The sequence below is a fragment of the Neolamprologus brichardi genome, chromosome 10 (genome assembly GCF_056152115.1).
Source record: "Neolamprologus brichardi isolate AB-2024 chromosome 10, ASM5615211v1, whole genome shotgun sequence".
NCBI lineage: Eukaryota > Metazoa > Chordata > Actinopteri > Cichliformes > Cichlidae > Neolamprologus > Neolamprologus brichardi.
Window position 1 is genome coordinate 13113350 of NC_142113.1, and position 12542 is coordinate 13125891.

A 12542-nucleotide genomic window follows, 5' to 3' on the forward strand; every position below is an offset into this window, starting at 1 on the left:
CTCAAGCCTGGCCGGCTGTGCTCCTAAAGAGGGACTCAACAATGCTATTTCTTCTGCGGATGAGCGGGAAAAAAGTGAAAGCAGGGGCATTCATTCCTAGTTTGGGGCGGGGGCTGGTCACAGAGCTTTTATTCTCCGCAACCAATGGCTGATCTTGTCCAAGATAGGCAGCAACTGAGAAGGGGAGGCTAAATCCCTGGGAAACCTTGGGACACATTCAGAAACCATTTGATACCACACAGAACAGAAAACAGAGAATACCTTTATTGTCACTGTAGCATGTTAGGTGTACAATAAAATTAAGTGCAGTCTCAACAGTGCGAAGATCACTCACAGCAGTCATAAAAAAGTATGCAAAAACCATAAACTATATAAAACTATATAACAGATTGTTTTAAAAACAGACAAAAGCAACCTTTCTTCAATCTCCCAGATTGCGAAACACTTTATCACACAGAGCACATTCATGTGGAAATTGCTACATTATGCAGCTCTGGGATAAAAAGTCTTTTCAGTCTATTTGCTCCTTTTTTAAATTATTTTTTTTGTAATCTCTGCTATGGCGCGGTGGTGTCCAGGTGTGAGATGGATCTAATATGATATTATATGGTATTAAATTAAACAAAAAAAACAGCTTGTATTTCCTATTAAACGCTGAGATGCAATAACAGACATTACAAAAGCATATAGCCAGCTGGTGATGTGAACATGAAGCGATTGAGATTCAAACTGTGTTTCTCACACTGTTTTTTATACTCCAAGGTTACACGGGAGGCAAAGATAAAACCACACTGGATTTTCCAGTAAAGTTGCTGCACAGCATTACTGCACTACTGAAAACCCCATCTGGATAATCCAAACATTTAACCACAGTGCTGGGATTACTCATGCTATCAAGTTTGGTGTTTGTTGAAATCGTTCCAAAGTTCCCAAACAAATTTCCCATTTCAACAGAGCAAAAAGATCCCGAGCTGGGTGAGAAAATATAATAACAGCAGTGTAGTCATTTAAAAACATAAAAAGTTGTATTTATTGATTATTGGAGGATTGACCCCTAATGACTTGTAGGCTGAAGTTTCAGACTTCTCTGTTGTCTTCTCTGCAACAAGGTTTCAGAGTTTTATTTGAATTCCAAAACAAAAGTTCCAATTCTGGAAGTGATTGAATATCTATGATTTGTTTCAGGCACTGCCCGTGTCATTTCATTTTCAGATTAACCCAACAATATTTTGATCCCCCAGCTTCCCTTGTAGTAGCTATATTTGAAACTCTAGTTGTAAAAACAGTTACACACACGTGTCTCACATGTCGCACTAACTGGCCTCCATGTGAGTTATTTTCTGATGCTAATCGGGTGGGCTTGAGAGTATAATGCTGTACTTTAGCAGTAGAGAAGAGGGTAACAAATATAAACACAGCACATTGCTCAGAGTGGTTGTAATGTGGAAACATTAACCTAAACAGAACATATTTTGGAAGGCTGTAGCTGAGAAGATAAAGCAGACCGTCTACTAATGTGAAGATTAGTGGTTTGATTCCTGCCTACTCCAGTCTGCATGACAAAGTATCCTTGGTCAAGGTACTGATCCCAAAGTTGCTCATGTCAGTGTGAATGTGTTTATATGTTAGATAGAAAGCACTTAGAAAGAAAGGTGCTTGTGTGAATGGGTGAATGAGGCATGTAGAGTATAAAAGCAGAAGGTTTATTACAATGGGGGAAAATAACAGCGTTTTGTTATTAATGTATAATGCATATATATAGACAGGTGGAAAAATGCAGGAAACCCACCATAAGTAATCTTAGTTAGGACACCTTAAGTGTTCTATGGCATAGATTTTACATAGTACGGGGCTCATAGCATATAATTCATCATCATCAAGTCACTCACTGAGCCCTGATGTCCTCTGGACAGGCCTCCCCTCGAACAGAAAGCTCCCATCAGGACAGAAAGATCACTCTAAACTTTGTATTGATTTGCTGTGACCCTTCCCTTTGACAGGACGAGTTGACTCCCACACAGTATAACAGAACCGCTAGTAGGGTTCAAAGGTTTAATGTTTTTTTCCTTTAATTTGACACCTGTTTGGATATAAAACAGCTCTGCTCTCCGGAATTTGAAGGCCCACAGCTCGAGCCTTTCTGCCTCTGAGCTCTGAGTGTGAGACACACAATCTGCCTTCTGGAGGCTCCAGTTACCTTAAAGAAGCTCAACTCTGTTTCCCCAATTGTATATTTAGAAGTACATCACATACTGTGCAACTCACATGGCACATTCCAAAAATCAGTCTGTTGCCCTTGCCACTGCAAAGAGACACTCCTTAGATTAATCACAGCCTTTATTATGACAACAAATCTAGTCTCTGTGTTTTAAATGAATAGCTAAAACAACCTGACAGGTCAGACTCTTGGGCTCCCTGGTTTCATGAGGTTTATGTGCAGCCCTCTAACCCCATTATTCTGCAGACACTATCTCACCGCTGAGGTTCTGCAAGGTTTACTGTAAGAATCAATACTCTGGACAAGCATAGGAGGTGTGCACCACCAGTCACCTGTTCACCCTGCTGTAACCTGTGGGATTTGGCCATTTCCTGCATAGATCTTGTTAAATGTTAAAGTTCTACGCAGGTCTAGTGGATACAAAGGTGAGTGACAGATCAAAGAGGAAACACCAACCACTAATCCTGTCAGTGACACTGGCCCAGTGCTGTGCACTGACCATACATCGATCTGACAACTGAAATTTTCTATCCTGATGACGCGAGTACTCATGCTGTATAAGGTCTCGCTTACAGGTCTCATTGCTACCTTCAGAAATATCTGGAATATCCTGGACACTTCTAGTTTTTCTCTAATGTTGTAGTTGCTATCTAATGATGATGATGATTATTATTGTGGGTGCCTGGAGAGTGACTGGAAGTCCTGGTTTAGTGCTTTCAGCTGGTGTGTAATCTGAACCCCGGATAGTGACAGCTGTGGTGGGTGACAGTCAGGACGTTTGGTAGGGGGATTTAGAGCTCTTCATCTGCCTTCAGTCTCGCTGTCTTTCTGTATCTCACTTTATATTTCAATATAGTGCAGCACAGCACAGCACGGTGCAGAGCAGCAGAGAGGTCCTGGAATACGATGGCAGTGCGTAGTCTTTGGATAGCTTTCGGAGTTGTAACTATTCTTGGGACTTTAGCGGGACTGGGTAAGTGACGCACTTGCAAACTTTTGGCACATCCTCGCTGACTGGCAGGAAAGTAATGTCTGTATTGACTGCGGCATGTCATGTGCACAGAGATAACCAGCTCTTCTTGTGGTGACTGGCAAGGTACAGAAAACCTGCTGTACTTTAGACCTCATGAAAACATGTAAAAAGTTGTAGAGGCAAACTAACACAGCTGTAAACTTGCATATATTGTTTTGTCCAGATCATTCTGGGGTAAAGCACAACTTTACCCCACGGTTTTTACACTGTTTTTTTTTTTTTTTTTTAACTAGTTGGTTAATTTTCATTTTATCATGTTGCTGTATGGTTTGCAGTTAGGTTTTTGTAGGCCTGTGATGTAAATGCATTAACCTGGAAAGCACTTTAGGCCAACTACTGTTGTTTAAAATCTGCTATATAAATAAAATGACATGACAATATGAGGTAAGAGGATGTCATAAAGCTGCAATGAAAGCCAGGAGATGATGGGAAATTGAAAAACAAATACTTGCTTATGTCATTATTGAAATCCATTTGTAAATTCAGGATCTAAAGTTATGGTGGTTTGTTCTTGTATTTGAGGGGGGAAAGGTTTCTTGAATCCAGCTATTTGGTGGATATCACATTCATTACCAAATTCCTCTCAGACCAAGTACAGGTATGTGTAAGTGTCAAGCTGAAATATGGACTCTCAGTTTTTGTATTGATACATTAAAGGAATAGAAATCAAAGATTAAAATGCTGGAAATATGACTCGTGACTGTGGAACATCACAGAATAATGATAGAATCTCTTCATGCCTTGCACTTCAATAGAGGACTGTTGGAATTTTGAGATTAAATTGACACTGTTGTTACGATTCGATAGCAGATAACCAGATGAACTTATGATCTTGGTATGAGGTCAAATGTAATCCAAGTGTGATATCAGGAATCTCTGCTCCACCTCGGGTGTTAGTGTTTGTCTTCAGAACACGATGCGCTGGAATCCTCTTAGGAAGGTACCAGACACTTCTTCTTGTTTCTCTTCTTTTCTAAATCACATTAAAATATAACACACACATGCTCATGAGGAATTACTGTCAAAATGTCATTTTTTGTGTCTAAAAAAATAAATTACATTTTGACAGTAAACAGAATTTTGAATGTTGCTCATAGGACAGGAAGACACTATCAAGAGACATTAAGAACAGTATAGTGACTAAAATTCCTTGTACTGTTTTACTGTATGAATAATGAAGGAGCTTTCTCACCCTTAATTTCAGAAAACCATGTGGGCCTTTTTATATAGCCACAGGATTAATGAGCCATTGTCTGTCCTCGGCCACAAAATAAAATCTGAATCTCAGACGATGTTTTCCTTGTCCAGGCAGCACAGGAAGTATAACCTGGTATGGCTAATGAAGCCTGGCTGCTATCAACACATCCCCACACGCTTCCTGAATGAAAATCGGCAGGTTTTCTCATGTGTAGGGATTTTCCATAATAAACCTTCCTACTCCACACTGAGAAAATATCCAAAGAAGGGGAAATATGTAGGCCAAAAAAGCGTGTGAGGCAGTCACTGAATGAGGCAGAAACCAAAGCTGCCTGATAGAAACAAACATTCCCCGAGATAAAAAAGATACCATGACTGCCCTTGCATACTTTCTTTTATACTCCCCTTAGAGCTCAGGCAGCATGTCAATGTGTATTAACTCATCAATTGCTACACAATGTCCGTCTTCCCTGCATTCATTCCTTGTATTGTATTTGTGTGTTGCACAAATGGGAATAAGTTCTGGGATCAGCGGGGTCTGATTTAGACCCAACATCAGATCAGACAGAAATTGTCACTGCAGTCTTCTTTATCGCCCTCTCCGTATTTTATTTTGCTCTGCATGCTTGATCTCATCAGCTCTCAGATTTCTATCAGGATATTCCAGGTTAGGATGCATCGCTCAGGAGTTCTTGCAGAAAAAAATGATCTCATTTTTAGGGATGTGGTGATTCTTACTGGTTTCACTATAATTTGATGGCTTTTTGTTTACATGTGAGAACTCTGGTGAGCTTAGAGTTTGGATCATTATGGCCCTGAAGTATTGTTTGAAAATGTTTGCTGGCTCTTGCATATACTATGGCTTTATTATATCACTCAGCAAATAATTACTTGTAAAATCCATCTGCCAGTTCAAAAAGCACTTAGTGGTTTGACTCTCATCAACATCTCCGACTTGCTCAGTGTCTGTAACCCAACTAGACCTCCCAGGTCATCAGCTGCAGATCTTTTCCCAGAATAAGATAGAATAAGATCCAAGTATGCTGACGGTGTTTTTACTTACTGTGGTCCTGTTCTTTGGAACAAAACTACCAGCACCAACTATGTCTACATTTAAAAATGAACATTAAAACCTTTTTATTCTCACATACTTACAGTGTTTGAGTGTTAATTTGTATTCTATATCTTGTAAAGTTTTGGTTTTATTACCTCAAAACATAGTAGATCTACATACATTTTTAGCTTTTTTTTTTTATCAGTAAGCACATTGTGTTTATGTGGAATGAAATGTGCTATATAAAATTAAAATAATAATAAAATAATAAAACTGACACAGTTTGGAAAAAGTAGTGTGTTAGCATTCAGCAAAATCTTTAACAGGGATATTGTAATGTTTACTTAGCTTCTTACTGACCTTCTCTGCCATCATCATAAATCATGAAGTAATAAAAAATATATATATAAATATACGTATTTATTGACCACTTTGATCAAACACATATCCGTTCAGTGGTTGCCTGCAGGCTCTGCCTCTAATTTCCAAACATCACTCTCCCGTCCCTCTGTCTGAGCTAACCTATTGTAGTGTCAACTACAGGAAATGATGAGGTCAAAAACTTGACACCATATATTTAACTCACCCTTTGACTGACTGATATTTAGAAATATACTGCATGCTGTGCAGCTCATGAGGCACACTTAAAAGTCCGACAACGTATAACTTCTGAAGCCATCCATTTACTCAGTACAGACACACTATGTTCTGCTTACTGTACCCAGAATGAGTTCTTGTACCTAAAACTAAGCAAGATCAGCATAGTGTCTTTGCAGCTATCCATCATTAACAAAGCTTGTGATTAATAAGCTAGTATAATATACAGCATAAGGAATATCAAAATACCAGTTTTTGTTTTAATTAATGATGAAATTAGAGGGAAAAATTGCTTAGAAATTCAAATGGGGGTATGGTCTGAGTTCAAACACAAACTGCTGCATATCACATCTCATATTTCACTGTTACTTTTATTCATTCATCCTTCTAATATCCAGAGTCATCTATTAACCAAGCTCAATAAGAAGAAATTGACCAAGCCTTAAGAAAAAAAATCATATGGGTAAATTACTGTTCAAACTAAGTGACATATTTGTGCCTGACTGGGGCACCCTGACCCAGGATCTCATGGGAAATGACATATTTTCTGCTTTGTATTACTGTCACCATTTTTGCCAAAGGATAACACTGATGATTTTTGTAGATGACCCGAGTTTGACTTAAAGTCCCAGTTGAGAGTTTTTGATAGGCCACTATGTAATGTGAGCTATGGATAGTGACAGCTGGGACAGAAGAAGCAAGAGGTCGGAAATAACCTCCATTTAGTCTCTCCTAGTCTCTCTTGACCTTTGTTTGGATATATGGTCAGGAGCAGTAGTAGTACTCAAGGAGTACAATGTAAAGGCAATGACGGCGATTTTTAGCATAATCTTTGAACTCTGGAATCATAGATTGGCTAATCTCTAGACTTTGTAGCCTATCCCAGCTGACATAGGCTGAGAGATTGCCATTCTATCATAGAGCTATAAACATAATATCTTCAGTTCCAATAAAATAATATTTGTCCTTGTTAATATTATTGGAGAGTACTGATATGCAGATATCCAAACTTATGGGACTGTATTGCATGGACATCACAATGTAACAACAATACAAACAGAAATATTATAAAGTACGAAACCTTTTGCACAACAGTATCTTGTGTAATAATAACCAGATATATTCTTATGTAATTTTGATACTTTTCTTCATGCAGTGCAATGTAATCAGGAGACAGAGCTGATCGGGGACTTGTTCAAAAACTACAACAAGAATATACGTCCAGTATTACATCCTGAAGACAAAGTGGGGGTTCAGATCAAGCTGACCCTCACTAATCTTATTTCCCTGGTAAAAGCTTCATTTTGCTACTTTTAGCAATAATTCTTTTCCACATATTAAGAATGTATGAGCATTACTTAAGGGTGGAAACATATTCAAAATAATCTCTCTGGTGTGCATTTATCACAGCCACTATCACATGAGCTACACAGCTCAATCGATCTCTTCTCTCATTCCTACAGAATGAAAAGGAGGAGACTCTTACAACAAATGTGTGGATTGAGATTGTGAGTTGTATCTCTCTTCTCGGTTGTCATTTTCCTTTCTTTGTTTGAGAGTTTTTGGTAGAAGGTATTTCTCCCTCGTCTTTGTCCAGCTTTTAATATCACTGCTGATCTTTTTCTCAAACCACAGCAATGGGATGATTACCGCCTTGCCTGGAATGCATCTCAGTATTATGACATTGAGGTTATTCGTGTCCCGTGCAAAACTGTCTGGCTTCCCGATATAGTTCTTGAAAACAAGTAAGGCAGTAACAAAAAGGAGCGCAATTCTGTCTCTTTTGTTTTTTGCATTCTGGACAGTTTGTTTGATAACCGGTTCTGGTCTTTGTCCACAGCATTGATGGCAAATTTGATGTGGCCTACTATGCCAATGTGTTGATCAACAGTGTTGGTGAGATTTACTGGCTGCCTCCTGCTATCTATCGCAGCACATGTGCCATTGAGATCACCTACTTTCCGTTTGATTATCAAAACTGCACACTTGCATTCAGGTGGGATTTATTTATCATTTGAAATCTACGTTTATACTATATGTCAGTCTTTCTTTATGCATTTGCTTCTATTAAACTTTGGCTTGATTGCCACAACCGTAGATCCCAGACTTACAGTGCCAATGAAGTGGATCTTACCTTGGCTGTTGGAGAAACGGGGGAGATTATTGAATGGGTGGACATTGACCCTGAGGCTTTCACAGGTACTGTAAATACACCATCCATCCATCCATCCATCCATACCTCAGTCCACATTACCAATCATAATATTCAAGTTTTGAAAGCTTACAATTCCACTTCAGGTTTCTGCATTTACACCCTTTAGAGAATGGTGAGTGGGCCATTGTCCATCGTCCAGCCAGGAAGATGATCAACAGTCGGTATTCCCCAGATGACCTGGAGTATCAGGAGATCTTGTTCAATCTGGTCATCCAAAGGAAGCCGCTGTTCTACATCATCAATGTTATCCTGCCCTGTTCCCTTATCTCGTCTCTGGTCGTACTGGCCTACTTCCTACCTGCACAAGGTCAGTAAAGTCAATGCTTTTGCTGTTTCACTACTAAAGTTTGAAACATGCCAGATGAACATTTGTCTCTGTATCCAGATGTAAAACAAAACAATAATGAACTTGATTTGCTCTCCATAATAATTTTAAAACGATTTGGACTTAGCCTTTTTATTGTGTTTGTCACTAATTAATAAAAACTAATCACTAACTGCTAATTCAAAAGTAACTGAACCACAGAACCTAAAGGTTTGATGTGGAAAGCATTCAGCTAAAGCTCTAAGACTGATGTTACTGTAATACAGCTGACTTTTAAGTCTTAAATCATGAAATATTACAAAGCATTACTTGATGCCTGAAGTAGATGAAAGAGAAGAAGGTTTTGTCCAACCGGTCTAACTCTCTGCTGCTCCCTCACAGCTGGAGGACAGAAGCTGACCGTGTCCATCTCTGTTTTGCTGGCTCAGACTGTCTTCCTCTTTCTTATCGCTCAAAAGATCCCCGAGACCTCTCTGTCTGTCCCTCTAATTGGAAAGTGAGTCAGCATGTCCTCTCTGCTGACCCCTGCTGGTTTGTTTTGCTTCAATCCAAACAGTTTGAGCCTGCCCTCCAACAAAGATCTCTCTAATGTCTTCCCCAGGTACCTGATCTTCGTGATGTGTGTCACTACTCTCATTGCTACGAATCAAATTGTAGTGCTGAACTTCTCACTGCGAAGCCCCAGCACTCACAGTATGTCCCAAACCCTCAAACATGTAAGTGCCCTCCACGGAGATGAGTAAACTTGTTTTTTAAAGTGACTGTTGTTAACTTCTATTGCCTGCTGCAGCTATTCTTGAAATTAGTTCCTCGCTTCTTGGGCATGTCTCCGCTGGTGGATGATAGTGAGGTGACAACAGAGGTAAATGGGGTGAGGGAGCGGCGGCGCAGCTCCTTTGGCCTCATGCAGAGAGCAGAGGAATATGTGCTCAAGCAGCCTCGCAGTGAAATGATGTTTGACAAGCAAAGAGAGAGGCATGGTCTGACGCGATCCATTGGTAAGACCGTTGATTACAAAGCAACACTCAGCACAGTCTTTAGCTCACATTTCAGCTCAAATACTTAAATATTTGAAAATCAAAGTAGAAAATGTATCTGGTTTAATTAGTGCTGATCACTGCAAATTGTCATCTAACTCAGTGTCTTCCTCCCTCTAGTGGACAGTATAGATGTCAGCAGCACCGCTAACCTATATAAGAGTTTGGCCCAAGCTGCACCTGAGATTAAGCAATGTGTGGATGCCTGCAACTTCATTGCTGACAGTACAAGGCAACAAAATACCATTGGCTCTGTGAGTGTTTGTTTTTTTAACTCAACTTCAGTGACGTTTTAGATGAGTAATATTTTGCAGTCAATTTTCATTTTATCCTCACTTGAACTTAAGCTTTTGTTCACCTTCTTTCCAACTCAAGGAAATTGAAAGCTGGGTCTTGATCGGGAAAATGGTCGACAAGGTGTGTTTCTGGGCTGCTATTTCTCTATTCATCATCGGCACAGTGTGGATCTTCCTAACAGGACACTTCAACCGTGCCCCAGAATTACCATTTCCAGGAGAGAGTAAAAAATATGTCCCAACTTAAAAAAGGAGAGAAAAGAAATTTGTTTCTGTTTAATGTTTTCAAGGTATATTTTGCCTCGTGCTGTTTATGATGATGAACGCAATGTTGTTCACTGATCCCATGGTTAAGATTCAGGGCTGAGTTAAGTCTGTGTTTAATAACAACAAAACCTTCTGTTTCCATGCTTGTCAAGCACCTGAGCATCAACATTCAACGTTTCTTAACTTCTAAACTAAGTTGTCAGCATTTCTATATTAAATCATCATTATTAAATCACAATTATTTTGTTAGTTTTGGGGTTTGAGAATGTATGCAAGCCCAGACTTACAGCTTATGGATGCATTTTGAAGAAAAAATGTTAAGGGCACTGCACCACTGTGCAAAGGGATTTAATTCTATTGCAGAAAAGGACTTTTATGACTTTGTTTTGCATAACATGAAGCTACAGGCACTGTATGCTTTAACTAAAGAACCCATTTTACTTGCATGACCGTCTACAAAACACTCAGAAAACATATCCCTGCACACATATTATGTCTTATGGTCATTATCTTTATATGTAACATGAGCCAACCAACTCTAAATCAAAGCCTTATTCTTCTTACTATGACTTATTATTTGGAATGTATTGCTTACAGTAGATGGCTCAGTGGGACACTGTTTGGCGTTAACTGTACCAGGACTTCTTTTTTAAAACAAACAAATTCTTTAGTTTATTACAAAGTGTGTGTTTTAATCTTGAACTGAATGTCTAAGTAGGTGTTTTATATGTTTATACGTCAGACAGTGTGAATCTGCAAAGTGTGGCTAAAACCTAAAACTGTGATCATATTTTTTACAGTTATTTTGAGTGGTGTTACTCAGCTGATTCAATAAATGTGACAGAAATGGGCTAGCAAACAAAAACAAGTCTAAACACGGTTGAGATTTCACACACTGAAGACTTGAATGGTCTATGGTTGTTTTTCTGTTCGTGTCCAGCTGTGTTCAAAGTTACACAGTTGGGTATTTAGGGGAGATATTCTATAATATAGTGTGTTTATGGCAAAAACAAAGGAAAGCTCACATCGAATAAGTTTGGATCTGCTATCAGGTTGTATTCATTTTATAATGTGTCTTGCTTTGCCCCAGTACTCAGAAGCTGTTCAAAGTCAGAGAGAGTCAATATGACTTAAGGGGAACAGATTTCTTTAAAAAAAACAAGATAAGGACAAATATAAAGCAGAGATGTGTTTCTGTTAGAGGAGTTAACCTGTGGAATAGTTATGACAGTGGTTTAAAAAGGTGTAGTTCATTTTCCTTGTTTAAAAATATGTTTAAAAATAGAGTATTAGAAAAATATATATATCAAGAATGAAAAGAGCAAAAAAAAAAAACAAAAACAAAAAACAGAAAACCTCTTGATTCTTTTGCTTTGATGTAGTTACTTACTAAGGTGGTGGTGTTTTTTCTTGTTTGTTTGTTTGTTTGTTTTGTTTTTGCTTTGTTTGCCTTCTCTCACCCCAACCGGTCGCAGCAGATGGCCGCCCCTCCCTGAGCCGGATTCTGCCGGAGGTTTCTTCCTGTTAAAAGGGAGTTTTTCCTTCCCACTGTCGCCAAAGTGCTTGCTCATAGGGGGTCATATGATTGTTGGGCTTTTCTCTCTGTATCTATGAAGCGCCTTGAGGCGACATTTGTTGTGATTTGGCGCTATATAAATGAAATTGAATTGAATTGAATTTTATTATTTGCTTCGAGCCCTGTGTACAGGAGCTGCATGCTAAAAGATCTTTTGTTAAAAGGGTTGGCGTAATAAGCAAATGCTTCAGCCAATACCTTTTGATTAGCCTTGTCTCATGCTTTCTTGCTTTGTGGTAAATCTTTGTTCTGTCTTCACTGAGATATTTGAATGCTAATCAATAAACATATCAATTCAAAAAAAAAAAATAATAATAATATTTAATAAAGTGGAATAAAATGTGAGATTAAACCACATAGAAAGGTTTGACTGTTGTGTCACTGATAGACTGCTGTTTAAAAATCCAGTCAGACTTGTGGTTGAACGCCTCCATGTGGTGGAAAGTTGCACTAGGGATAGTTAGTTAATAGCGCCACCTAACACCAATTTTTGGAGTTGTCTTTGATTTTTCCGAAAACATCAACCTGTCACATCACTGTTTAAACCAAGATTTTAAAAAAAGAAAAGAAAAAATCTAACTCAGAAGGTATTTACCAAACCTTTCACGCCTGCGTTTTTAATATCAAGTCCTAGAAGTATGTTTGCTTTAGATACAGCAAGTCTAAAGTTCAGCTGTTACATTGTTACTGTTTTCTCTCAGCGTGTGCAACTTCAGGTACAGGCTAG

The 12542-nt window shown here is 38.7% G+C and overlaps 1 protein-coding gene across 1 annotated transcript; it reads left to right on the forward strand.

The window, feature by feature from the left end:
* Window positions 1-2964: 2964 nt before the first annotated feature.
* Window positions 2965-11107, forward strand: chrne (cholinergic receptor, nicotinic, epsilon). The gene is made up of 12 exons (XM_006802186.3): window positions 2965-3191; window positions 7256-7389; window positions 7563-7607; window positions 7735-7844; window positions 7940-8095; window positions 8198-8298; window positions 8421-8621; window positions 9021-9135; window positions 9241-9355; window positions 9430-9637; window positions 9797-9930; window positions 10052-11107. Exons 1-12 carry the CDS (start codon window positions 3125-3127, stop codon window positions 10217-10219), a joined length of 1554 nt encoding a protein of 517 aa, XP_006802249.1. The 5' UTR covers window positions 2965-3124; the 3' UTR covers window positions 10220-11107.
* The last annotated feature ends 1435 nt before the right edge of the window (window positions 11108-12542 follow it).

What these genes read in the sequence shown, in the direction of transcription:
- chrne (XM_006802186.3), top strand. Translation starts at nt 3,125, where the DNA reads ATGGCAGTGCGTAGTCTTTGGATAGCTTTCGGAGTTGTAACTATTCTT. An exon ending in TGACCCTGAGGCTTTCACAG is followed by an intron (nt 8,299 to 8,420) that starts GTACTGTAAATA and finishes TACACCCTTTAG; the next exon opens with AGAATGGTGAGTGGGCCATT. An exon ending in CTACTTCCTACCTGCACAAG is followed by an intron (nt 8,622 to 9,020) that starts GTCAGTAAAGTC and finishes GCTCCCTCACAG; the next exon opens with CTGGAGGACAGAAGCTGACC.